Raw genomic sequence first — 25,645 nt, forward strand, 5'->3', positions numbered from 1 at the left:
TAGTACAGTTGCACTAAATAAAGTGTTAATGGGACACATTTATTTTCACTGCCACAACACAAATATATATACATTGTTAAGGAAGGGGAATCAAGGACTTAAGATGGGCTGCTGACTACTGCGTTATTTGGGGAATATCATTAGCATTTAATTCCCTAGGTTCCTTATTCATTCCATCTTTCTTATTCCCTCCCTTCAGATATATAGATAATATTACAAAGTGGCTGTAGTCATTGAGTAGTAGTTATACGTGCATAAGCATTTCCACAGGTAGAGTGTAAGAAATCAGGACCTATTTTCTGTGTCCCCCCACTTTTTGCCACCATTGTTATCACTCAATGCTGGTTTTCCTACTTTGACTGTGCCCTGGGCTCTGCTAACCAGAACCAGGGCCCATGCTCTGTGTTAAAAGTATATGATACTTGGGTATGATTGCATTGGCAATGACAGATCCCTATACGTCCCTAGTAAATATTAGGGCCCGGGGGTTCAAACGACCTATAAATCCCTAGTATATAATAGGGCATGGAGGTTTAGAGGCCCAGCAGATTTCGTGCACTTGCATGCGTGTGCCGCTGTGGGCCTACTGTCACTTCTGATTGGCAGCCCTGCCTTGCAGGGAAGTTTAGCTATGGTAAATTGATCTAATTACAATTGGCACTGACAGACTCTATAAGTCTCAAGTATGTAATAGGCTGGGCTTTCAAACAAGCTGCTAGTCCTTAGTATATAATAGGGCCTGGAGGTTTAGAGGCCGAGCAGATTTCCTGCATTTGCATGTGTGCACTCCTGTATGCCTGCTGTCATTTTAAAGGCAGCCTTGCTTTGCAGACTATCTTTAAAAGTAAATTGTATGCAAATTCGACTTTGGGGGTATGGGCACTTTAAAAGTGATAATCTACCTTATTTTACATATTAGGCACCACCCTAGGTATCCCAGGGGCGGGGGCCATGTGAATATAAGCAGGAACCTTATTCAAGATGTTTTATATGCCCTGGTGAGGGAGAATTTCCCATTTCATTTTCCCCATTGTATGTACTTAGCTCCATAGGCTACATTGCAATATTTTATTTAAGTAAAACTATCGCTAGAAAAGGAATGAAAATGTAATTCAAGGACTTAAAATATTGGTATTGATGAATTCAACAACTTGCCACTGTTGAATTTGTCATAACTAGTACAGAAAATTAGCTATTAGACTTTCTCTTATGCGAGCCAAAACCCAGCCTTCTAGCAGTCCCCTGATTGGTCACCTCTAAGAGGCTTAGCCAGGCTTCTGTGATTAAGTGATAAGTGGCCTGGCCGGAGCAGAGGTTATCTGATAGCAGGAGTTCTGCAGCAGCAAAGACTAGAACAGGCAGGGGTATGGGAATTAAAACCTAGGCTTCAAAGAGAGGAAGAAAGTAAAGGAATGCTAGGCCTACCTACTTCAACATCCTGTACCCCCAGCCAGATGGCAGGCTTAGGACAGGAATTTGGAGAGGTCAGGAGGAAGAGAGCTACTGGAAATGAGCCACCGCCCCAGAAAACTGAATAAATATGGAAGAGCTGCATAGCCTCTCAGATCTGCTGCCTGAAACTAGAATGAGAAGAAGACTGTCCTGCTGGAATCTGGACCTGCACCCAAAGGATTGCACTCTGAGTGACTGCACCTACTGCACAATCTGGTACTACAGCCCTAAGAACTTTGACTTGCTTCAAGAAGGATTAAGGAGGGGACTCCCTGTAAGCTACAGGTTAAAAAAGTCCACCTGCATCATCTCCACCAAGAGCCACCCGCCTGGAGTGGGTCCAGTGGACTTTTAAGGATTTGGCCTAGTGCATTTTGGGAATTGTAGTCCAGACATCCCAGAGACCATCAAGGAGATTCCAGGCCTTTGTATTGGTGTTTTGTACACGTTGAACCTATAGGGAAACCTTCTGGAAGGACTTCCAGAAGTTTGGAGAACTTTTGTGAAAAAGCTCAATAAGGTGACCGATCCAACATCGAGAGTCAATCCTGCCACCTTCAATCGCAACCCGGCGTGGATTTCAGGTTTGTCCCACTAAAAGCTCCAAAGCTCCAGACTTCCAGGATTTGACCGGGGCCTCGCAGAAACTCAAGTTGGCGAACCTGCACCGAATCCGGGCTGAGTTAGTGCCTTGCCCGATGTCGGAAGAAAAAGCTTCAGAAACGTTTCTAAGTGTGGAGGTAAAATTTTGACAGGGGCCTTCCGCTTAATGTATCTGACCAGGGCTCCATACTGGTCAACCTCAAACTTTGACATTGTCCTGGTCAAGCGTGACTAGATGTTCCAAGTGAGCGCTATATGTTTTTAAATACTATTAAGTGGTTAGTCTTCAAACATTCATATCTCCGGTTGCTTACTTGGGATTTTTGTCATTTTGGTGTTCTTTTAAAGATACAAATAGTTCTATTTCCACAAATTGGTGTGGGATTATTATTTTGTGTTATGTCTTACTTATTTAATGCATTGGTGTTTTTAAAAGCTTTACATGCCTGTCTGCTAAGTTAGGCCTGACTGCTCACAGCCAGCTATCAAGGGTTGAGTAAGGGACTAATTTCCTGAGACCTTTACTTGACCTTGTATTGTGTTGGTGGCCTTATCGCTGGTGGTAGGTGCATACTTACCCCTACCAATAACCCACTTTACAACAGAAAGCACTTTTTTATTTGATAATAATTTTGGCTCAGTTTGACAAATCTTCATGAAACTAAATTTATTCACCTCAACTCCTTCCTGTAATGCTTTGGGGTAATCTGTCAAGCAGGGGCTGAGTAAAGGTGGATCCCAAAACACATTTTCGCCCAAGAAATTTTCATTGGGAAAATTAAACAGTGATATAGAAAAACAGCTTAACAGATTTACATTAATTTTTGCAGAAAGCTATATATTTATCCACAAAGAATGATGTTCGTGACTTGCTGTAAATCTGTTTAGCTGTTTTGAGAAAGTTGGGTTAAAAAATAGGGCTATCTGTTGCTTGCATTAAAAAAACTAGAAAATATGGCAAAGAAAGAATTCTGATTGGCTGATTCTGCGGGACAACGGCGGGACTGAGACGTGTTTAGTGACCACAATATGACGATAAATGTTGCTCCCACCATTACAGGACTCGAGGACCCGATCCCTGAGTCCTCAAATACATTAAATAGAATATAAGGGGCTTAATAGGGATCCTCTGACCACCTAGCCCTTGTGGGTTTGCCGCCGGAGGGTTGCCACCCATTGAGGCAGGGCACACGGCATGGATTGAGGTTATGCTCCGCAGCCAACCCTCCAGCTGCAAACAGTGAGGGCAGGTCCCCGCAGGGGATTGACCAAACAATTTTTATAATATAGCCTTATAGCCCACCGCAGCGGGCTATACCGGCTGTTAAAGGCCCGCTGCAGCGTTAAAGGCCCGAGCCAAAGGCGAGGGACTGTAACAAAGCAGAGGGACTTTAAAAGCCGGTATAGCACTGCTACGAAGGGCTATAAGGCTATTAGAACATTCTGCCACTACAGGGCAGAATGTTCTAACAAAACAAAGCCTTCAGGGAGCGCGAGGGGATTGAAATCCCCTCAGGCTCCCTGAAGTCTTTGTTCACAGCCAGAGCTGTGAACAAAGACACATTGGAATGTTGGCGCTCCGGGCTTATACCAGCCATTATAAGCCCGGAGCACTCCATTGTTTTCAATGGAGCTCCCAACATTCCAATGTTCTAATAAGATATTACATTGTGTTAAAGTTACAATAGAAATTAACTGAAAAAGACAAAGTTTAAAGGGGAGATATATGTAAGTAGTAACATTTTAACTTACATAAAAAAACTTAGGAATTCATTGGACTACAGCCTTGTTAAAAGCTTTAAGCTGTTCCTTCTGATTCGAGAAGGGCATCTACTAATAAAATGAGGTACGGAAGCCATGCGAAAGACCAGACCTATTGGCTTTGCCAATGCATGTTTTTCATGCTGATAATTTCCTTTATTGCAATTAATTACTGTAACAGCAGCCGGATGGGACTAGTTAGGGGAAACAATGCTACTATCAACAAGCCATCCACTGAGATAGGTCATTTACCTACCATAATACATGTGTGCCTCTCTACAAAACTTATATGCTTTTACCAGCACCAATAGGCCACCAAAAAGCAACAGAAAAGGCAGCAGCACGTACGAGAGGAAAACAACCGAAAATGTACCGGCATGTGAGAGAAGAAAACATGTGCACCCCTCTCTCTGAACCAATCACAAAGCAATTCGTCTAATTAATTCTTGCAGTGAGCTAAATGTTGTGTATGGTATGCAATAAATTATAATTACAGGTGCAAGAGCAATAATTCAAACCTAAAAAAAAGTAACAGTTTAGTTTTTACGAGAACATTTTTCCACATCAACAGGCAGTTTGCCCTCAGGGGTCTATGCAACTAAAAAAGAGTTAGACCGAAAATGGAACTGAAACTTAACATGGAGCTGTACTGGCGAGAAAAGCCATAATTCATATTCCGATTAATGAACATTTAGCATTAGCGAAACGGCTATGCAATGAGAAATCTTGGCATTCCACCAGCTGAGTGCTTCCAGGAACTTTATCAATGGTCATTCGGGTCTGTCATGCCTCTTCAAATGGGCTGCGTGATTAATCTATAATTAATCTGTGATTACGGACTTTACAGTAACATGATCCAATGAAAATTGAATTAACGAAAGACATGCTCTAGTGCAACCCGCCCACACAAAGCAGATTCAATGCCAGTATTAAGCCACCATAAATGTAATCACTTTCAAGCTAGAAGAAGAAAGGGAGGAAGGTCGTGAAATAACACAACTAAATTGTCAAAATCCTAAATTAAACAACTGCGGGGCATACTGTAGAAGGCCAGCAGAAAACAGACATTACATTATCTAATTTGAGGTATTTGATATATGGGAGACATAGTCCGGGCCACTGGAATTATGCGATTTTGCTACTGCAACATTTTCGGCATAATTATAGATTTGCCGCATTTGCCGCATAATCTATTATCTGCTGAATATTCTGCAGATTTTCACTTCTCCTTTGTTTCTAGCTAAAACGGATCAAAAGTTACTAAAAATAGTCCCTTTGTAAAGGTTCACTGGTAATCTTTTGCTTGTGCTGTATTTGGATGTCAGACTAGTTATAATGAGGTCAAAACTTTGCCAAAATAGTGTTAAAGTGCAAATATGACAAAATAATAGGTTAATAATGTCACAAAATGTGCTGTATTATGCCATATAATTTGCCTCTTCATGCTACATAATTCAGTAAACCCTGCCACATAATTTAGCAAGCCCTGCCACATATTTTAGTAAACCCTGCCACATAAATTGGTCTTCTCCTCACACATAATTCCTGTGGCCCTGGACACAGATGAGAAATGCAGCCTGGTTGAGGTTGGAATATAGAAACCAGGGGGCAGATTTACCCAAGCCCCTTGCGCCACTTTTGTGTCACTTTTCCCATGTAAAAAGTGACGCAAAAGTGGCGCAAGGGGCTTGTAAATCTGCCACCAGGATGTTAATGGAAAGTGTAATTGGGACACAACCAGACAGCCCATTTTATATTTTTGTGGCACATTTACAATTGTGAGAGACGGAAATGAATTAATTACACAGAATTACACTTTTTTTCTTGTGTTAAAACCGAGATGCTAAGGTCGTAAGTAAATCAGGGAACATTTCATGAAGAAGGCACATATGTGTAAAATAGAGGTGTAACATGTTGTATACAAACTTGGGCTCTTTACTGCGCATGCACTAACTCAGTGTCTGTGTGAGTCATTCTCTTTTTTCTGAGCTGTGCTCCCTGCAGAACTGTGGATCGGTCTGTGCATTTTGTATATTGCTCCTAGTGAAATGAAGCCCTGGAGAACACACCATGAATCACACGCACTGCCTAGTACGTTAGTAACTCTGGTTGTTCGTGAGCTACACCCATGACCTTTTTGTGCAAGGGAGAACCACACGAAGGGGCAGATCTACAAGAAAGTGCCGCAGCGTGGCACCGCAAGCCCTTTGGCTGCGCCACGCTGCGGCACTTTCAGAGCAGAGGAATGCAACATATTTACAAGAATATGTCGCATTCCTGTGCTCTCCCCTACGCTGGCGCACAAACAGCTGCCAAGCGCCGGCACAGACACCCTTGCACTATGGCGCAAGGATGCCTGCGTCATGGGGAGATAGTTTTTGTGCAGGAAGGGGCACCTTCCTGCACAAAAACAATCACTAAAGGCTTTTTCCTCTTTCAATGTGTGCTGTAGAATGCAGCACGCATTAAAAGAGGAAAAAACGAGGGGAAATGAAAACATTTCTCCTCGTTGCTCCTCGCTACGCCACCTCTAGGGTGGCGTAGCATTCAGACGCATCTCCAGATTTACGATTTCTCGTAAATCTGGAGATGTGTCTTGTTCCATGGGTGTTGCGTGGGAACACCCACAGCAACACCCATGGAACGCCCCTTCAACGCAAAGTGCTGCGTGTGAAGGGGCCGTATTTACAAGGAGAGGAAATATCATGCAGGGTGGCTTTTCCTGTCCTTGTAAATATGGAGAAGCCCCATGCGCCACCAGTACGTCACGAAAAGTGACGTACTAGTGGCTCAGGGGACTGGTAAATCTGCCCCAAAGTGCACAAACTGAGGAGAATGCGTGAAACCCCCACATCTGTCAGGCCACTCAGGTGTGTCTGTGAATCGAATTTGAATTGTTTGTGCATCCCAATTTTGCTCCACTTGCAAACAATACTCACCTATTTTGCTTTCTGCAAATTAATAGCGCCCACCTATACCCACAACATTGAATGCACTTCTTTCTGCTAACATGAACAAAAGACAGTGGACTTACTCTACTGATGTGCTCTTTCTCTTTAAGTAATTTTCAAAATGTGAAAACAATCCCCTAGATGTCGAAACATAACATAAATGATTTAAAAACAGGAACCAAGCAAACATGTGTCAGATGCCCAATAATGCGCAACGAAGGCTTGAAATAAATGCCCGTTTTTATGTTCAGACTTTTTGATTCCGCATCAAATGGCTCGAAAGGAGCTCTGACAAAACAGCCTCTAAAGCCGATTTGGATCAAGAGAAGCGCATTGAGTAAGAGGTGAGCGGGGATTAGAGCCATGTAATACAGTGGCGGCCCAGGCAACACCCGAGATGTCTCACGCACAGTGTAAACACATCACAGAAAAGCACTTACAGCTTCCAAACTTTAGGGGGCAGGCGTGAGCATCCATGGGGAAGTCTTCTAGCTGCATGGGACACTCAGCTGAGATAGAGCCGTGTAATACAGTGGCGGCCCAGGCAACACCCGAGATGTCTCACGCACAGTGTAAACACATCACAGAAAAGCACTTACAGCTTCCAAACTTTAGGGGGCAGGCGTGAGCATCCATGGGGAAGTCTTCTAGCTGCATGGGACACTCAGCTGAGATAGTTAGTCTGTGGAATGAAGAGAGAGACATTGAAATGTAAGTAGGCAAAGCTCTAGCATGTTCCAATGTTGAGAGACAGTACTTTGGCCTTATTTTCTAACAGTTTGCGCTGTCATGAAAAGCAGTGCATTGGTATTTACTTTCTAGAGCATTAGGTACTTTCAAAAATGCTTTGTGTCACTCTGAATCAAGGGGGCATAACTAGAGCCTTTCGGAGCATACACTCACAGATTTTTGACGCAAACCTAAATTATTAAAATAGTCTCTGGCTTAGAAACAAAAAACTAATGCCGATATCTAGACCTTGAAACTGGTCATATCCGGTTGAAACGCGATCCCGGAGACAGGGGAAACGACGAGTGCACTCGCTACAGAATTGTCGTCGGCCAATCATGCCATGATTACTTTATTAAAAATGCCACACACTGGTTGGAATCTCCAGGAATCGTGACTTTAAGACCCGCACTCGGGTTTTCCGCATTATTGTGTGTGATATATTCGCGATACCTTAAACTAAGACTCACACTACAGAAAAGATAAGGTGTCATACTGAGACCAGTCCTTTGAACACTTATGACCTACCGGGTCGGAAGTATCGCCGGTTTCAAGGTCTAGATATTAGCTTGCCTTTTTCAGCCCTGAAGAAGTAAAGGGTGTATAACCCGTTTGACGAAACACGTGTTGGCTGGCTTGCTATGAAACGCGACAATTAAAGCGAATATTCCCAAAAAGGACATCATTGTCTTCTTTCGTTACCAACATTATTGTACTGTGCTTGTTTACTCATTTTCGTGTGCATAGGACTTGTTGTATATTTAATTAGACCTTCTGGTCCCCGTTGGAGGGTTTAGGGGTTTTTCCCTCACCTATAGCACCGCATCTAACTGTTTGCTCTCTCTGTGAGAATGAATACCCCACCCTTTTGAAAAAACGAATGCCTCCTGGGAGAAAATGCTATAAAAGAAAAATGCTTTAATTTCTGCAAAAATATCATGCATCGCATGTGTGATGTAGTAAACAGCACCTATCTAGTTCATGGGATCTTCTATGTTTGTCTAGACCATTGATACTCAAAGTAATGCCCGGGGGGCTGCACTCGTCCCTCCTGACCTTTACATGCAGCCTCCTGGTCCTCCGCAGCACTGATCTGTTGCTTACTGAACTCAGCCCTAAACCTTAAAAAAAATTGAATAAACTGGCAAGTATTTATTTAATGGTCAATTGATGTTGAAGAACTAAGGGACTTATTTATGAGAGACCATCGCACTTTTGCACCACGTACAATGGTACATGTGTAACGCAGGGCTCTCATAAAGATGTATTAAGCCATGCAAAGGCTTTAAGTGGCCTCCTATTGCTGCGCTGCCTTACTCTGCACCCGGGAGGCGTTCCATGGGCGTTGCGGTGTGTTTTCCCACGCAATGCCCATGGAATTTATTGCTGCCCCAGATTTACAGAAACATGAAAACCTCAGGAGGTGCCAAATCCATATGCCTTCCAATGTGAGGGGTACCGAGGAGATTTTTTTTTCGTTCTCGTATTTTCCTCTTGAAAACACCACATAGAATTTTTTATGTGCAGGAAGGTGCCCTTCCTGCACAAAAACAATCCTGCCTGCATGGAGGCACCCTTGCAGCATGGTGCTAAGGTACCTACGTTGGCACTAGTCAGACGAAATGGCGCCAGCACAGGCTGAAAGGACAGAAATGCACTGTGTTGCTTAAATACGGTGTATTCCTGTCCTTTCACCCTAGCGTAGGGAAGCGCAACAAGCTGCTTTGCTGTGCTGTCCTATACTAAAATGCCATAAATGAGGCCTGAAGTAACTAGGGAGCCCTGCAACTTGTAACTTTAGGAGCACCGTCAAAATATCTTGCAGTAAAAGTGTAAAAATGTGATAAAGTCTCTTCAAAATTCAAAAAGTGTATTTCATTAACATGCAGAACCATTTCACTTTAATACATCAGATTATATCAGTGCATTGAGATTTTTTTTAAAAGCGATAGTTTTCAAACATGAATTTAGAAACATCAATTCCCCGCTCCTACCCTGACCGCAATGCCAATAGTGAAATTAGAGGCAAGTCAGTTGTTATGTGCACTCTTTGCCTGAGCTGGGTTATTAATATACATGAGCAACATCATACTTTATTAAATCAAACACATAAAAAGGTTTTGTACAGCACACATCCTTAAGTCATGTATTTTGGAGTCCTCTTATGCATGATTACGAAGTAAAAGGAGGGAAAGTGAAATAAAGCAGTTTGCCTAGAATCACACAATTTGATAATGTGTGGAAGCCGGGATTGATCCCAGGTAATTCAGCCACTAGATGTATATGCTTCACTTCCCCTACACCCACCTTACCATCTCCCCTATCACCCCTCCAACCACCACTGCTAGCATCATTGGGGCTCACCGTCACATCACAGAGTAAACTTTTTGGCCCCTGGGAAAATGTTTGCGAGTACGCATGGTCTAGACAGAGGAATTTCTAAACCTATGCATACAACGTGTGAGTCACCCTCACTGATTGACCATCCAAGCCCGCCCCGCAAAACTATGCCACATAGCCTCAAAGACACGGTTATTTGAGCTTCACAGTGTAGCCTTTATTTTACCTTCAAGGTACTCATCACTTTATTTCTTCACTATTCACTTTGAACTTAAAAACTTGAAGAGGCCACCTTTCCAAGGTTACATTTAGTCAGAAGATTGCATACATATTACAGGTATGGCATAACCATCAAGACATGCAATTAGTTAATGACGACTCCGACTGCGCTCGCTGTGCCAGCAGGCCCCAGTTTGCACTAGCCCCTGAGTACCACCAAGAGGGTATGACAGCATTGGTGCAACCCTTTGACCAACAGTCAACTTTATTAGAAAGGGTTTATCCAGCCCTCCATCCCAGAGGTACAAACACTAGGGCCCCGCATAATGCCTGGGTCCCACCAGGGTTCATCAACACAGCCCCCCCCCCCAAAGTCTCTTAACATACCGGCATCTCGGGTAGGGCAGAAGAGACCAGGACCACCAGTAGGTCCGTCCCCCCTTCTGCCACCCCGGAACCCCATTGAATGCTCGCCCTGTCCCAAGGGTAGTTCAGTCCATGCCAGAGAGAGTCCACACCATTTTCTCTGCCAGGGACCCTGCACTTGAGCCTTAGGTATGGATGTGTGGGTAACTTGACGCTGGTCCGCAACTTCAGGAGCGGCTGGAGAGGACAAAGAGGATTCCCCATTTTCACCATCCGGTTTTATCCTCCTTGCAGACACTTGCACCACCTGATGACGTCACCAGATCTCCTCCTGGGAAATATTACTTACGGGTCATCCGTGGAGAGGAGAGAGAGAAAACGGACTCCCGCCCACGTTGCAACTAAGGGTGCCACGTCCCTAGGTGCGGGTGGCGCCGATCGTTGGGAAGGTGTCCTTCAAGTACAAATCCTATGCCAAACAGCGCACACTAATCTATGCGAGACTGTGGATCGCACAAGGCAGCCTTTTAGCGGGCCAGCATAGGGGAAGCCAGCAGCAGCCGGCCAGTTTTATTAGATATGGCTCTGTGCTCTAACTCCCCTTGTGCAATGCAGCAAATTTGGTTGCTGCACTGTGTTGCCCTAAAATTCAGTAAATCTGTCCCCTTTGTCAATAGTTCTCATTCTGTACACATCTCATACTTATTTTGCGCTTTCTTGGGCTGAAATCATGCTGATTGGACCGCACAGCCAATCTTCAAACAGCACAAACTGTTTGATGAGAGAGAACAGTATATGTCATGCATATATAACTCTTTCTTAAACATAACAACTTGTTTTATACAGTGGTGCTGCATACCGCACGTCTGCCATATTTAAGAACTCTAATGAAAACATTTCTGTTACCCAAGTTACATATTGTCATACTCAATTAACTGACATCGGAAGGATGGAAGGCTGAACTACCCCTGCTGGGATTTAAAGTCTTATCCTAGATGTACAGGAGCGTTTTACATATATCTTGTCAGTGAAGAAACATTTTAAATTGCACTCTCTTTTGCAAATAAACAACCAATGTTTTGCTTTCTTTGTAGCTAGAAAATCTCTGAATAAATGATTGTACAGAGCTCACGACGGATGAATTTTTTTATATACTGTATTCTCAGGTACTACACGACCCCATCCTCCCCGCATTGTTTCCCTCCATGTAATCTATTGTCCTTCCTCTTATTCTTTGTTCGCTCCGCCTCCTTCATATCGTTTTAGCCCCGAATTTTCTTCTTTTTAGTAATATAATTCTACCCTAATTCCCCGTTGGAATGTGCATTCAAACGGAGAACTTGCAGATCCTTTTTTCCTATATTCCTATTGACAGTTTAGCAGCGCAGAGGTGATGCAGCAGTCGATTGCCCAAGAGCACACATGGTAACAGTGGGAATTCAACTTCTGTTCACCGCGGCGCCATCGAGGCGATATTTGCACTCCTGAGTATCTGCGCGTCACTCGTGTGACACACGATATCGGCTCCCTCCACACAGTGTCTCGATGAAAAGCCGATATCACACGGTGACACAAAATATGAGTTGGAACACCCCCCCACAGAGAGAGGGGGTCCAGCAGTGTCCATTGCTGGCTGTACCCTTCTCAGGACATCGGCGTGCAGCTATTTTTTATTTTTTATTTTTACATTGGAGAGTTGGATAATGTGCTTGGCATTAACCCCAGTCCTTCAAAGCACCTCTCACTGCTCTCATAAGGTGACATTTTTAAGAAAGTTGGCAGGTCTGTAGTGTAAGATTCTCAACCACTGATGCTCTTGAATGTTTACTCATTTGTGCATTTTGTTTCCAATCAAAGGCAAAATGAAGATTACCAGGCAGTAATTATCCATCTGTATCTTTTGTCGCTTTAGTCCTTGGCTCTACCAGCATGCGGTATGCAGGGAAACTACACGAGCTGCAAGAAAGAGAGCATTTTGGGCGTGCGTCCAAATTTAGGTCTGCACCACCACCTTGTGGCCATATGCTTGAACTACCGGGATCTCATAGCATGAGAAGAAACAAAGTTGACTGACTACTTGTACTTAAAGTAGAACAGCTTTACAAAATAGTCACTGTTTAAACCTGACACAGTTTACTAAAATACACTTTAGATACATGCACGCTCTGTGGTTAATGCAGACCACATAACAAGGCTCCTCGCCCACTCATTCAAAATCGGCAGTTCTCCGATTAGCGCCTGGACGCGCAGCAGTCACTAGAAACTTAAAATATGCGCCCGGCTGGCCATCCGTGAAACAGTGAGGTGAAAACAGAGACCACAATTGACACTTTAGTGTTGGGACCCGTTAAGTGACGCAGCTCGGGCTATATGTATTAATCAGCACACAGCACTGTTACAGTTTGTGTGGGCCCATAAAAGGGCAGAGGGCGAGGCACCAATTAATCCGCCATTTTATTAACCAACATGCGTCACTTGTACATAACCACCATTACTTTAAACCCAAGGAACGAAGGGGCATATCAGCAACGAGGCGATAAAAAATGATCACCGCTTTTGCGTCTGTTTTCGGCAAAAAGCAGCGATAATTTTATCACCTAATCAGCAAGGTCACGCTTTCGCGTGAAACCTTGCATTAGCGCCTGAATTCTGAACGTCCAGCTTTGCATCTCTTAAGAGAAGCAAAGTGGGCGTTCCTGCCCTGACATGACTGGAGAAATGTCGCTAAGCGACATTTCTCCTATCATCAAGCCCCACGCTATGAAGCATAGCGGCAAGAAAAGTAGCGATAACCCCTGTTATCGCTACTTTCCTAATGCCTGCTTCAGGACTGACTTATCCATGATATCCTATAGAAGATGGATAGCATGGCTAAGTTTGCCTTGCCATATCATCAAGCTAACGCCAAACTTTGTGAGATTATCGCTGGGTTTCCAGCGATAATCTCACGTTTGGCAGTTAGCGCTAGGATTTTTATCGCTTTTGAGATAAGCGTTGCTAATAGCACCCTATCTCGGCGATAAAAATCCACGTTGGCCGCCGATAAGTATCTTACTGCGCTTAGCGATAATTATCGCCGGTCCTTGATGATATGCCCCAAACTGCCGTAGGCAGAGTGGCGTATACGTGTCAATACAGGCAGACACCTTCAGTGCTTAATTTGCAAAATAATAAGTACCAGGGCACTGACCAGAAGGCCACTGCAGCTTGCATGACCCATCGCCCCTGTCATCAGTGCGAAACAACTGCTAACCATCTCTTCCGCCTGCAAGTGCGACAGTTCAGACTATTATAGGTCCCCAAAGCTAAAGGAAAGGCTGGGGAGGTAGGTATTAGTAATTTTTAATGTATATTTTGTTCATAAACAACCGTTGTTCTGCTCAATTCTAAGCTAGATGAGCAGCGCCACCATGTGGCAGACTGTCATAAGTGCAGTGTTGACAATTAAGTGCCAGTGCTGAACACCGGAAACCACTGGCTCAAATTAAGCACTGGCACACCTTCAAAGGGGTTGCTCCTACAGACTGGCACTCTGATGGATGCAAATCCTCCTTTCAATGTTGGAATAAAAATCCATAAAAAAGAATTGTTTCTACCTCAAACGGTTCAAAAGTTACTAAAAATGCAGTGACACGTGTTGCCGCGTTGCAGACGACCATTTGCAAAGATTGACTGACCACTTTTCTGTTGCTTATTGCTATATTTAAGTATTAAACTTGTACTAACGAGGTGCAACCAATGCAGAAACAGTATTAACAACAACTAAAATGACAAAATAACGAAGTATTAAGACCCTAAAGTTTGCTGCGTAATGCTGCACAATTTGCCTTTTCATTCTGCATAATTTACTCAACCCTGCTGCATAATTTGGCTCTCCCCTGGTGCATAATTCAAGTGGCCCTCGTCATGATTCCCTTTCAAAGAGCAGGGCCGTGATAGATGTGGGCGGGCAAACATGCTAACAGGGAGAGCTAAGCCAATGGCTTGGCTTGGCTCTTAGAACCCATGCATGAGCGGAGCCCTGAAAATATTAGCCACGTAAATCATGCAATGAAGCGGGACACGCTACATATGACGGGTTATTTTCAGCTGTGACTATGGACGCTGTATAAATACATTTACATTTTCTGATTTGAGGCTACGTTTATCATAACCAGCACATTGTTTCTCTGTGTTTTGCAAGGCTGCTTCCGCTCGTGTTTTGGAATCCAGACGCTCACACGAACCAGACAAATTACCTAATCTCGCCGCTTACAATAATTACAACTAATGTAGGTGCAAGTCGGAAGTTTGGACTACCGTTATTGCTGTCTTAATTCCCTCAAATTAAACAGAGGACTTTGGAATTTATATTTGCCTGTACAGCTCTGTTTTTAAGCCTTGAAAAAGTCATCTGCACGACGAAACACGTATCAGCTGTTTGCGTCTACGCTACACACTTCGCGTCAACACTACTAAGATTTTTCTAGTTTATTGCATTTGGACTGTTTCATGAACCACTGTATATATTGCATGGTGATGTGTTTATGATTAAAATCAACTGACAACTGGGTCGGTTGTTAAACTGATTTGATGCTGAGCTCTGTATTATATGTTTTTGATCATGTTAACTCACAGAAGCGTTTCACCTTAATACATATTATTTGAAGAGTATTAATTGAAAGTGGAAGGTTTTAAGAATGAACTGGGAAACATTTCTGCACCCACACAGAACAGGATTCATGTTAGTGAACTAAGAGGATAGGCAGTTGCCATACCTTAAATTTGGCCTTGATTCTTATTATAGAGAGCAACGCTGTAAGCTATTAAGCACAAAAGAGTTTTTTTGTACAGCGCACATTCTGAACTCAAGTATTCAAAGGTGCTCTCATATGTAATATAGAAAAAAGGAGGCTATGTGAAAGAAAGTATTTGTTCAAGATCACAAAATTTAGTTAAGCAGAGAAGCCTGGATTGATCGTAGATTTTCCAGTTTCACACTATGCAATCACTCAATGGGTTTCTCTATCTAATTTCAAAGATAAATGTTTAACCTAAGTTCTTTGAGGGTGAGATTAGAATTTACAAGCTCCTTGCGCTGCCGGTATGCCACTTTTTCCCATATTAAAAGTGCTGCACCGGCAGCACAGGGGATTTGAAAATAAGCCCCAAACGTTCTTTGAGCACAGGGAGCATTTGCCTAGAATCAGTGGATGCTGAGCCGAGGTCAAACTCAGTTCCCTGAAGACACATGATCACTATGAATAGCACTCGTTGCAATGCATGCGTTTTCTACGAATGCCAGTACAACGCAAGTCGTTGCAATGACACGTTGTTACATCGCATGCCATTACAGCGCAAGTCGTTACAACGACTTGCTGTAGGGGGGGTGCTGGTGTGTGGAATAGTATAATTTACTATTCCAAATCCAGTGTGTGCAACAGTAGGGAAGGTGTTAGATTGAAAATCCAACAAATCCAGCACCTTCTGTCCCCTACAGCAAGTCGTTGTCTTGCTTTTAAAGGCATGCAATGACACAAAGTGTCGTTGTAACGACTTGCGTTGTAATGGCATGCAATGTATCGCATGCGTTGCAAACTATGTTTCCTTATCAGTACCAGTAGCCACTGTGCCCTGCCACCTCTGTGAAAGGTCATCTAATTTTGGACTCGAGGTTGCAAGAAGACCCCAAGTTAAGCCAAAGCCAGGACTCTGTCTCAAGCATAGCTCGAGCTTTGACTGGCTCAACCTGTTTTCATGCACATATTGTAAGATTGCTGCCATGTCATGGTGTGCAGCAGCAAATGTGACTGTACTAAAGAATCACACATTAAAACTGTGCATTGCAGTGAACTGTGACAGGGTCAGGTGAACTCATTGCGGCCCCACCATTAAAAGTGGTGCATGAAAATACAGCCTATTGGGTTTGATGAACAACACAATTGGCCATATTTAGGAGTTTCTATAAGTCAATCCTATCCCCTTTAGTCATTTCAGGATCGTTACTGAAGATGTGAGAGACAAGTGATAAGTTTGTAGGACCCGGGTAACATTTGATGTCCGACAGACACTGGAATCCAAATATCTATAATAAGAGAACTGCACTGCACGTCATAGAGTGTCCAACCTCTAATACGTGCTCTTCTAGGCATCTGAATGATGTCATAAATTAAATAAAAAAGTTAAGAGAATAATAATAATAATATACTGTAATAAAAATGGATTGATCCATTCCTGTCTACACATTTATCCAGAGATGAGCCTTATTATATAGATATCAATGATTAGCCAAATTCACAAAATACACTGTACATTTACACAATAATTGCTAGACTGCTCAGTGTAAGATGATAGGTTGTGTACACAGTACTTTTACAGTAGAAATGGTCATTATTAATAACTGTAATACAATTGACTACTGTATTGCATACAACTATCTTTCCTGTTGGCTAGAACTATTTTAGGTGAGAGAGAGATTTACTCCCCTGCCAGAGAATCTAGGGAAGGGGGAAGTAAACATAGCCTGTTTTACATTGACAAAATATTTTAATTATTTTAAACTGTGGGAATATTAAAATACTATAGTCAAGTGATGGTGTGTGGGGACTACCAGTGTTGTATTACTACTTGTTATTTGGACACTTATTGGGCTATTCCTTTGCTATGGCACTTCTCTTTTTTTAAATGTTTTTAAATGACTTTGAGCTAGAAAGAGCCCATTTCCAACTTGAAAGAGGTGCTTACCATCTCCTACTCTTTGTGTAGAACCGAGAAGGGGCTTTCCTAGGCAAAGTAAATTGGTCAGTCTAACTCTGATCAGTTTATGTTTATGCTAGTTCACAGACTGCTAAAATAAAAACATTTCATTTGTAATGTATCCTAAGGTAGAAAAACTTAAGTGACAAACAACCAAACTTTTTATCTGGTTGCAAATACTCTGAATTGGACTTTGTGACCGATGTTGGAATTGGCATGTTCATGATGGCTGAGGCGAAGACCTAGCCAGGGAGAACCTACCACTCCCATTAAGAGCGGGTGATTACACTCACTGAAATAACCTGCACTAACCCTTGGGCAGCTTGGCGCCGACCAGTCAGGCTTACCACAGAGGCAATGTGTAAAGAAGGCACAGCACTGTCACACATTAAATAAACTGAACATCTCAAAATTGACCTCACACAAGGTGTATGTAAATAATGTTTGTATTCAACACACACATTAATTAACGCAAAATGAACATCATGCAGTTCTGGGCATAAATCACATTTAGTAATATCACTAGCAGTGCTAGGCCCAACCGTGTTAAAATGACATCAGTTATATGCACGCTTGGTAAAGATCCTACTTTACACCCTAGCACTCTTATGCAGTGCGAAGCATTGTCAGAATGAAGCTCACCCCGGCAATTAATACAACTCAATACCACACAGTTATAGGGTGCCCCAGATAACAACATTATCATAAATGTGAACGCACAGATAATGACAATACTTTTAAGCAGCACCGTGGGCCAAGGCCGCAAGCACAAGAACCAATGTCAAACATAGTGTGCTTTTGCCAAGGAATAAACATGTAACGCAACACCGCCGTGCAGTGTAGGTAATAACAAGCAGACAGTTCCACACACACATGGTGCCACAGATATCAGGCAGGTCCTATGGAGTGCACTCGCGCGCACACACACACACGCACACACACACACACGCACCCTAATGTTGCACACTGATATCCGGTAGGTCAGCTGATATTGCACATGCGGACCCCATGGACCAAACCCACCTCCACCAGTTAGCTAACACGACCACCCAACACCCACGGGCTGGAGATAAAGAAAACCTCCCCCCAGATCCTCAGCTGATCGCGGGTGGAGTCACACTTAATCAGGGTCCCAGGGAAGAACGTGGGGGAAGGTAGCAGGGCTAATTATTTAGCAGTCGACAAATGGGCGCTTTGGCCACTACTCAGGAATTTCTCCCATGGTATGGGAGCAGAAGCACTCTAAGGACAGTAGTTATTCACTCCAAGGATTCCACACTGTGCCTTTCAGCACCAGCTCAGTGCTGCAAAGCATGGGGTCTCACGCAGTCTCTTGAACCACTTCTGATCGCTCTATGAAGTGTTCCTTAGCCCAATCAATCCCAGTCACCCCCACGGCCAGGTCCGGGCAGTACTACCTGGCAACATGAAGTCATCGGCGAGGTGAGGAGAGGACAGTTGTTACGCTGCCCTTGGGGCAAGAAAGGAACAATCAATGAATGGGGGATGAAGTGGGGAAGCCTCTCAGGAGAAAGAGGCACCGATCGGACACACGCCGATCAAAGGATCACCCAGGCAATCCGGGCACCATGGAACACCAATCGGCTCCTCTGCACCTCCCTGGAAATGAGGCAAAACATGTGGCGCGTGTTGGTACGGGTCGCACCAGACAATTCCGGTCACACACACAATGAATTTCAAATTCCGTACCTCCCTGGAAATGAGGCACAACAATCTGGTGCAAGTTGTTCTGAGTCGCACCAGACAATACCGGTTACATACAACGAAGAGTTGCAAATTCCGAACCTCCCTGGAAATGAGGCATGAAGTCTGGTGCACGTTGTTCTGAGTCACACCAGACATAACCGGTCCCACACAACAAAGAGTTGCAAGTTCAGAACCTCCGTGGAAATGATGCACAACGTCTGGTGTGCGTTATTCTAAGTTGCACCAGACATTTCCGGTCATACAAACAAGTGCAAGTTCAGCAGTGCAGCAGCACTACTATAGGTACGTCCCCACCTCCGAAGGTTGTAACCTGTGAATTGTACACCGCACACAATGAGCATGTATGTCACACAAGAGAGACGCAGCAGATGGACGTAGCGGGCCTCGTGGATTCCTGCAACTGGTGAATCTGCTCATCACCATCAAGACGCTTATGCATGTTGGGGCCCTATAATGCAGGGCCACATTCCTTAGATGCAGGCAGTACTTTTTGGGACTCCACACAAGGCAATTTGGTCTCCAGGCACAATTCCTGGTTGCACGCTCACACTGTACTACCAGTTGGGATTAAGCAGATGATGGGGGCACCTAAGAGGCCACCACTCTCCAGGGCCATGGGTAAATGGTGTGGGTCCATCGCGGGAGGTATTTGATATCCCTGAGACCTCCACCAGAGAACCGGGAGCAAGCCTGAGGGTGCCACACAGCAGCAGGTAGCCACTATTCAGGAAAGGCGCACAGTCCCTACCAATGGCAGTAATACTCGTTGTGCACAACAGATTCCTCTGGCACTGTGCACCACGCAGTTCCAGGATCTCCGGTCCCACATTCCCACAAGTGTATCTCTGCACTGCTAAAGTATGGCAGCAGCAGTTATATTGCAATGTGCCTTTGAAGTTAGGGGTGGTTCAGAGGATTTCCATTTGAACGGATAACTCCCTAAATGTCAGCCCTGTCTGCCATGGGACTGTGGATTGCAGATCTTATTCTTTAGTGGGGCCATGATCTGGCTCCCGGAGGCCAAGTGTCAAAATCTCTTCCTCCTATCTATCCTTCCGGGCCCTCAAATGGCAGATATCTGTTGTTCCATATGCATGCCAAATGCTTATAGCTGTTTTGGGGGAATACACAGATGTGCTCCCACATCTCCCAGTGTGGACTGGAGTCAAACTAACAGTTTTAGAGCAAAGAAGTGCCCACTTTCTAGAAACAGCATTTCTAAGCTATTAATGACAAATCCCTCCTTACCACAGGAGAGGGTTTGTCATTGTGAATCCAATGATAGGAAACATTATAAGACTGCTTCACTGTAAGCCACTATTGCAGCTTAAAGTCATTTTAACCATTTCCCCACGTTGACCTGTGGGAACAGCAACCCTCATAGGAAGTAAAAACACAGATGAGTATTCTTCACGACCTTGGCAGGAAACACATGTGTACCTGCCCTACCTTTCACCTACCACTTGCTACACCCATTAAGGCTCAACCCAGGGGTGCCCTAGTGGTAGTGAAAGGTCCCCTCATTAGTGGCCAGTGGTTTAGAAAGGCCAACCTGAGCATAAGTACAATTACGCACACACAGGCCCGCAATGGCAGGCTTTGACACGTTTGAATGCACCATAGGTGCAAGTGCGCACACACAGGTCTGCAATGGCAGGGTGGAGACATGTGTTAAACTATCAGATGTGCGAGTGTGCACCCCCAAGCCTGCAATATCATGTTTGAGACATGTTTAAAAACATCAGGTAAGCTCAACTTTGTAGGAAGGACACATGCACTTTCACACTACATTCACAACGGAAAGTGCCCAGGGCCCTAATGCCACAAAAAGAGATTCAGCAAAACACGTGCATTGTCCTATGGGAAGAGCCGACCTCCTAGGTAGGGAAAACCCACATGGGGGTTCTTCACTACTGGGGCAGGGAACACTTATGCCCTGCCTTTCCCCTACCACTTGCTCCACCCCTCAAGGCTTACCCTAGTGGTGCTCTAGTGGTAGTGGAAGGCCCTCTCAGGGTTGGCTAAGGAGTTAAAATGCCAGCCCTGAGCATAGGCGTGACTGTGCACACACCGGACCGTAATGGCAGGCTTGATTCATGTTTGAAAGGCTATTTTGGTGGATGGTACAATCAGTGCTGCGACCCACCATCAGCCAGTGCAGTACCTGCCCTGGATATGTGGTGTACCTTTTTACAGGGCACTCATGAGCATAGCACCTAAAACAATCAGGTAAGCACCACTTCCTAGTATGTGTAGGAAGGGTGTGCTCGCATTCACATTGCATTACAGTGGGAAAGCGACAAGAGTCCCTAGGCCACAGAAAGAGATTCAGGAAAAACCTGGAGGAAAAAAAGCTAAAAGTTTTAAGGAAATCCTCGAAGAAGGGCATGTCCAAAAACTCCAAAAACAGTTATTCATATGCACTAATTCCATTTTAGAAGTTGGTAACTTTTAGCAGATATGGCCCTATCCTGCACTCTCATGCAATGTCGAGCTGTCGCTTAGGGGCCCGATTCACAGAACTAACTTAAGACAAAATCCTAAACTTACTACCGTTTTGGTATTCACAGAAGGCACTTACTCATTTTGGTATTCACAGAAGGCACTTACTCATTTCGGTATTCACAGAAGTTAGGAGTCCTAACTTCAGGACTCCTAAACGACTTCTGTGAATACCGAAAGTCTTAAAATTAGGATTTTTCTCAGTTTAGCTGTAGTATAGTTAGGACTCCTAACTTTAGGACTCCTAAATGCCTTCTGTGAATACCGAAAGTCTTAAAATTAGGATTTTTCTCTATTTAGTAGTAGTAAAGTTAGGACTCCTAACTTTAGGACTCCTAAACTGACCAAAATCCTAATTTTAAGACTTTCGGTATTCACAGAAGGCATTTAGGAGTCCTAAAGTTAGGACTCCTAACTTCTGTGAATACTGAAGTGAGTAAGTGTCTTCTGTGAATACCAAAATGAGTAAGTGCATTCTGTGAATACGAAAATGGTAGTAAGTTTAGGATTTTGCCTTAAGTTAGCTCTGTGAATCGGGCCCTAGGTTTCTGCAATGTGTTGCATGAGATATTAATAACTCTACCCCATGATCTGTAAACTCTGAAATTGTGGATTAAATCCATAATTTCTTTGCTTGCCATGCCATTTCAGTTTGGATCCAGCCATATGCAAATCAGTCTTGACCCTGCTCCCCATGGGAATAGTCCAGCCCAAACTGCCAAGCCACTTAGGGAGACAAATGCAAAAAAAACAGATGATGGACGGAATGCTGAACAGATCAAACATTGAACCCCCAGTCACAGATCTGGGTTAAATCCATCTTTTTTTGCTCAAAATGTCATTCCAGGTTGGACACAGCAATTTGCAAATCAGTCTTGACCCTGCTCTACTTGAGAGAGTCCAGGCTTAACTGCCAAGCCAGGTCCTCCCGGAACAAGAAACAAGCAGCCTGCGCCCGGTTACAGGGTATCACACCTCATCAGCTTAGCTAGCTTGAATCCAGTGGCATAGAAGCCTGCGTGAGAAGGGTATGCCCAGACATAGGTCCCATGCTAACTATGCCACAAGATTCAGGGGTGAATGTTTGCCAATGTTCATCATTCCGTCCATCATCTTTTTTGTGTTGCTAACACTAAGTTGGATCCAATTCCTGTCTAAACCAACCTTGGTGGAATAAGGTAGGGAAAAACTTCACAGTGCTGCGTCAATGTTGAATGCCTTAACTCTAAATGTGTGTGTTCTGTGCTTGAGCAGGTCCCATATTGACTATTATGACAACCAAACTAATGCCGACTGAAAAAAAAGTGACGCACAGCAGTTTAGTGGTCTTTAGGTCTGGCTGGAAAGAAACAACAGGGGAATCTAATGTGCTCGGTGGATTCTCTAATGCACATCTGATGCACCTGTTAGGGTTTAGATTGCTATCGAAGGAGATTACGGAAATTAATATTTAACCATCTGGGTACTAGGTGGTGTACAGACACAGTTCTAACATCCTTGAAAGTCCAGCCCCACAGTTTTTAAGAAAATGTATCAAATGTATGGACTCTGAAAACTGCAATGTACCTAAGTTATAATATGTCCACCTTGCAGTCACTGTTTGGTCGTAGTAGTAATTGTGTTTTAAAATATATTTTATTAGCAACATAAAGTTATTGCTGCCTCGCTGTGTGGTTAACAGCAGGTTAGCTTTGTAATGAGGCTACTGTAGACAGTGGCGGCTCACACAGGTAAGCGAGGTGAGGTGGTGAGGTGGAGCGGGGCGGGGCAGGGTGGGGGGTAGTGGAATTGGACATACGACGGGATAGTGAGAAGTAGATAAAGAAATAAAACCACTTACCTTGTACTCGCCGTATCGCAGAGTCGGCAATGCGGCTAGCACAAGGTAAGTGGTATTATTTATTTACTTTTGACTATCCCGTCGTATGTCAAACTTCACCGCCGCACCGCGCTTACCTGTGCGAGCCACGACTGACTGTAGATGGTTTAATCATGGTTTTATTTCTTTCTTTAAACAAGTTTAATTAATCATGCCAATAAAATGTGCTCACTTAATATACTTATCATCCGAAAGTCCCTTTCAATACAGAAATCAGTCACGTGGCACCTGTTTTTCCCTTCTGCTCATCTCCCTCCTTCTCTTACTTCCTCCCTGGGCAAGCCAGTTACTCATGTCAGGGATCCTGTACAAAATCTCCACCCCCAAGCCCCATTTGCACAAGATATAATGTGACATTTGGCTCTGAGAGCCTGGGGATGAACACTAACTCAAAAGAAAAGTTTGCTGCAAGGGTTATTTGCAAGAAGATGTGACATGAAAGTTTTACAGTCGATTTCACATCTCTGGATCTATGGCAGGGAACCATTTTCAATTAACCGTTAGCCCTGTCATCCACAGAAGCACAGGGGGTGAATGACAGAAGATCTGCCGGAAAGGGGATGTTCCTTTATACTGTAGCTGAGCTTCAGGCAGAATTTCTTTTAAAAGGCATACATTGATAAAGGTTTCTAGGTACTCAAAATCCACAATTCCACTTATCTTTTCATACAAGATTACTTGCACGTGTCGTATTAGGGTTCATTAGCATGCTCTTATTAAAAGTTAGCAACAAAAACTTTTTAATCCATGTTTGATATTTAAAACAGTTTCCGTCGGCATGCTGCAGAAAACGTACATTTTTAAAAGTATTCTCATTTTATATGTCAGTGGCCGTAAGTTTTTTCTCTGACACCAGTTATCTGACATTTAAACAAGTACACAAAACATTGGGTGCATTGAGTTGATTTGCCAAAGTGGAAAGTAGGGCAAGTTTAAATTAGAAATGGTTGTCCTGGTTTAGCAGAGCATTCTAAGTGAGGCCTGGTCAGGAGGCATCAGCTACTTTAGAGGTCAAGTGACCACATCTCCTGAGCCCAACATATTGGAAGAACCGAATGCACGGAAGGATTTTCTATAATGTTATTTAATAATGCTATCGAAAGAATCAGCAAATGTGAATTTTTTAAACAATTTATCTCAGAAATGTAAATGCCTCGAAAACGATGTAGTGTTCATTTCTACTATGCATGGAAAACATGCACATAAAACCCTTAAACATTTTTATTTTGTATCAGCAAGTTGTGAATGCTTGCTTTTGAACAAATGCTATTTTTAAATAGAGCATGATGTGATCTTTCTTGAATGATAAAGTCACATGGACAGAACCTCTTTTCCTTAGCTGGATTAGGCAACAATGCCATGGCTAAGAATTTAAGTTGGCCTCCTTTAAGGCACAGGGGTTCTCAACATCCATTGAGGTATTTAGTCCCTTTCAGCTGTTTCTCCAAATTAGGGTCCAGATTACATAGAATTCATGCAACACAGCACAGTAGTAACCAAGGTTGCTGCACTGCATTGTGTGAGAGGGAGAGAGCAGGACAGCGCTATATCTACCAAGGCATGGCACTGCTGCTCTCTTTCCAAGAGCCTGTGCACAATTAGGCTGCCTTGCACCAAGAACACACCTCCGCACCATAGTGCAGGAGAGAGTGTGAGTGTGAGTGAGTTTGAGATGCTTAGCATAGATTTTGTACTGGAAGGCTAACCTTCCAGTACAAAATACTATGATTAAACATAGATTAAAATGTTTCGTCATTGTACAACATGTAATCATGTTCCATACAAATGTTTCCCATTTTGTATGTGAACTATACATTACTCCACACATGCAAAGTTTGAAAACATTTGAGAAAAGAAAACTTTTCTCAGATGTTACCCTGCCTCGAGGAGGCATAGTTCTGTTGGTGTGTAGCCCTGCCTACCATTTTTAATAGATAGGGCTGTGCATCACAAAACATAGGTGGTTGCATGATAATGACGATGTTTCACTCATAGGACGCCCCTTGACACAAAGGGGGAGATTTACAAACAAGCCGCGCAACACAGCGCAGCACCCCACGAGGCTGCGCTGCATTGTGCAACAGGACGGGAGCAGGAGAGCGCTATATTTTTAAACATATGACTCACTCCACCCCTTTCCCTTGCGCCAGCGCTGATTTCAGCTGCCGTGCGCCATGCATACACCTTAGCGCTGCACCGCTAGGGTGTGTGCATGAGTGTAGCATAGGATTTGTACAGGACGTGTACCCTTCCTGTACAAAATACTATGCTAGACACAATGCAAAGCTTTTCCCACTTTGCATACAAGCTGCACAGTGCAGCACATATGAAAAGTCGGAAAAGGAAGGAGAAATGAAAGCATTTCTCCTTCTTTGCGCCT

General features: G+C 43.7%; 2 protein-coding genes across 4 annotated transcripts in view; one reads left to right on the plus strand and one right to left on the minus strand.

Moving 5' to 3' along the window:
- GABRA5 (gamma-aminobutyric acid type A receptor subunit alpha5) overlaps positions 1–25,645 on the minus strand; it is a 567,778-nt gene that overhangs the window by 328,828 nt on the left and 213,305 nt on the right. For all 3 annotated transcript variants that reach the window (XM_085622876.1, XM_085622878.1, XM_085622877.1), the window contains exon 6: positions 7,367–7,449. In XM_085622876.1, the coding sequence (XP_085479002.1) occupies positions 7,367–7,449 (83 nt within the window). The remainder of the gene's footprint in view (positions 1–7,366; positions 7,450–25,645) is intronic.
- The window catches only part of GABRB3 (gamma-aminobutyric acid type A receptor subunit beta3), a 1,060,293-nt gene that overhangs the window by 143,121 nt on the left and 891,527 nt on the right, over positions 1–25,645 (plus strand). The gene's annotated exons all lie outside the window — the stretch shown is intronic.

The sequence above is a fragment of the Triturus cristatus genome, chromosome 8 (assembly GCF_964204655.1).
Source record: "Triturus cristatus chromosome 8, aTriCri1.1, whole genome shotgun sequence".
Taxonomy (NCBI): Eukaryota; Metazoa; Chordata; class Amphibia; order Caudata; family Salamandridae; genus Triturus; species Triturus cristatus.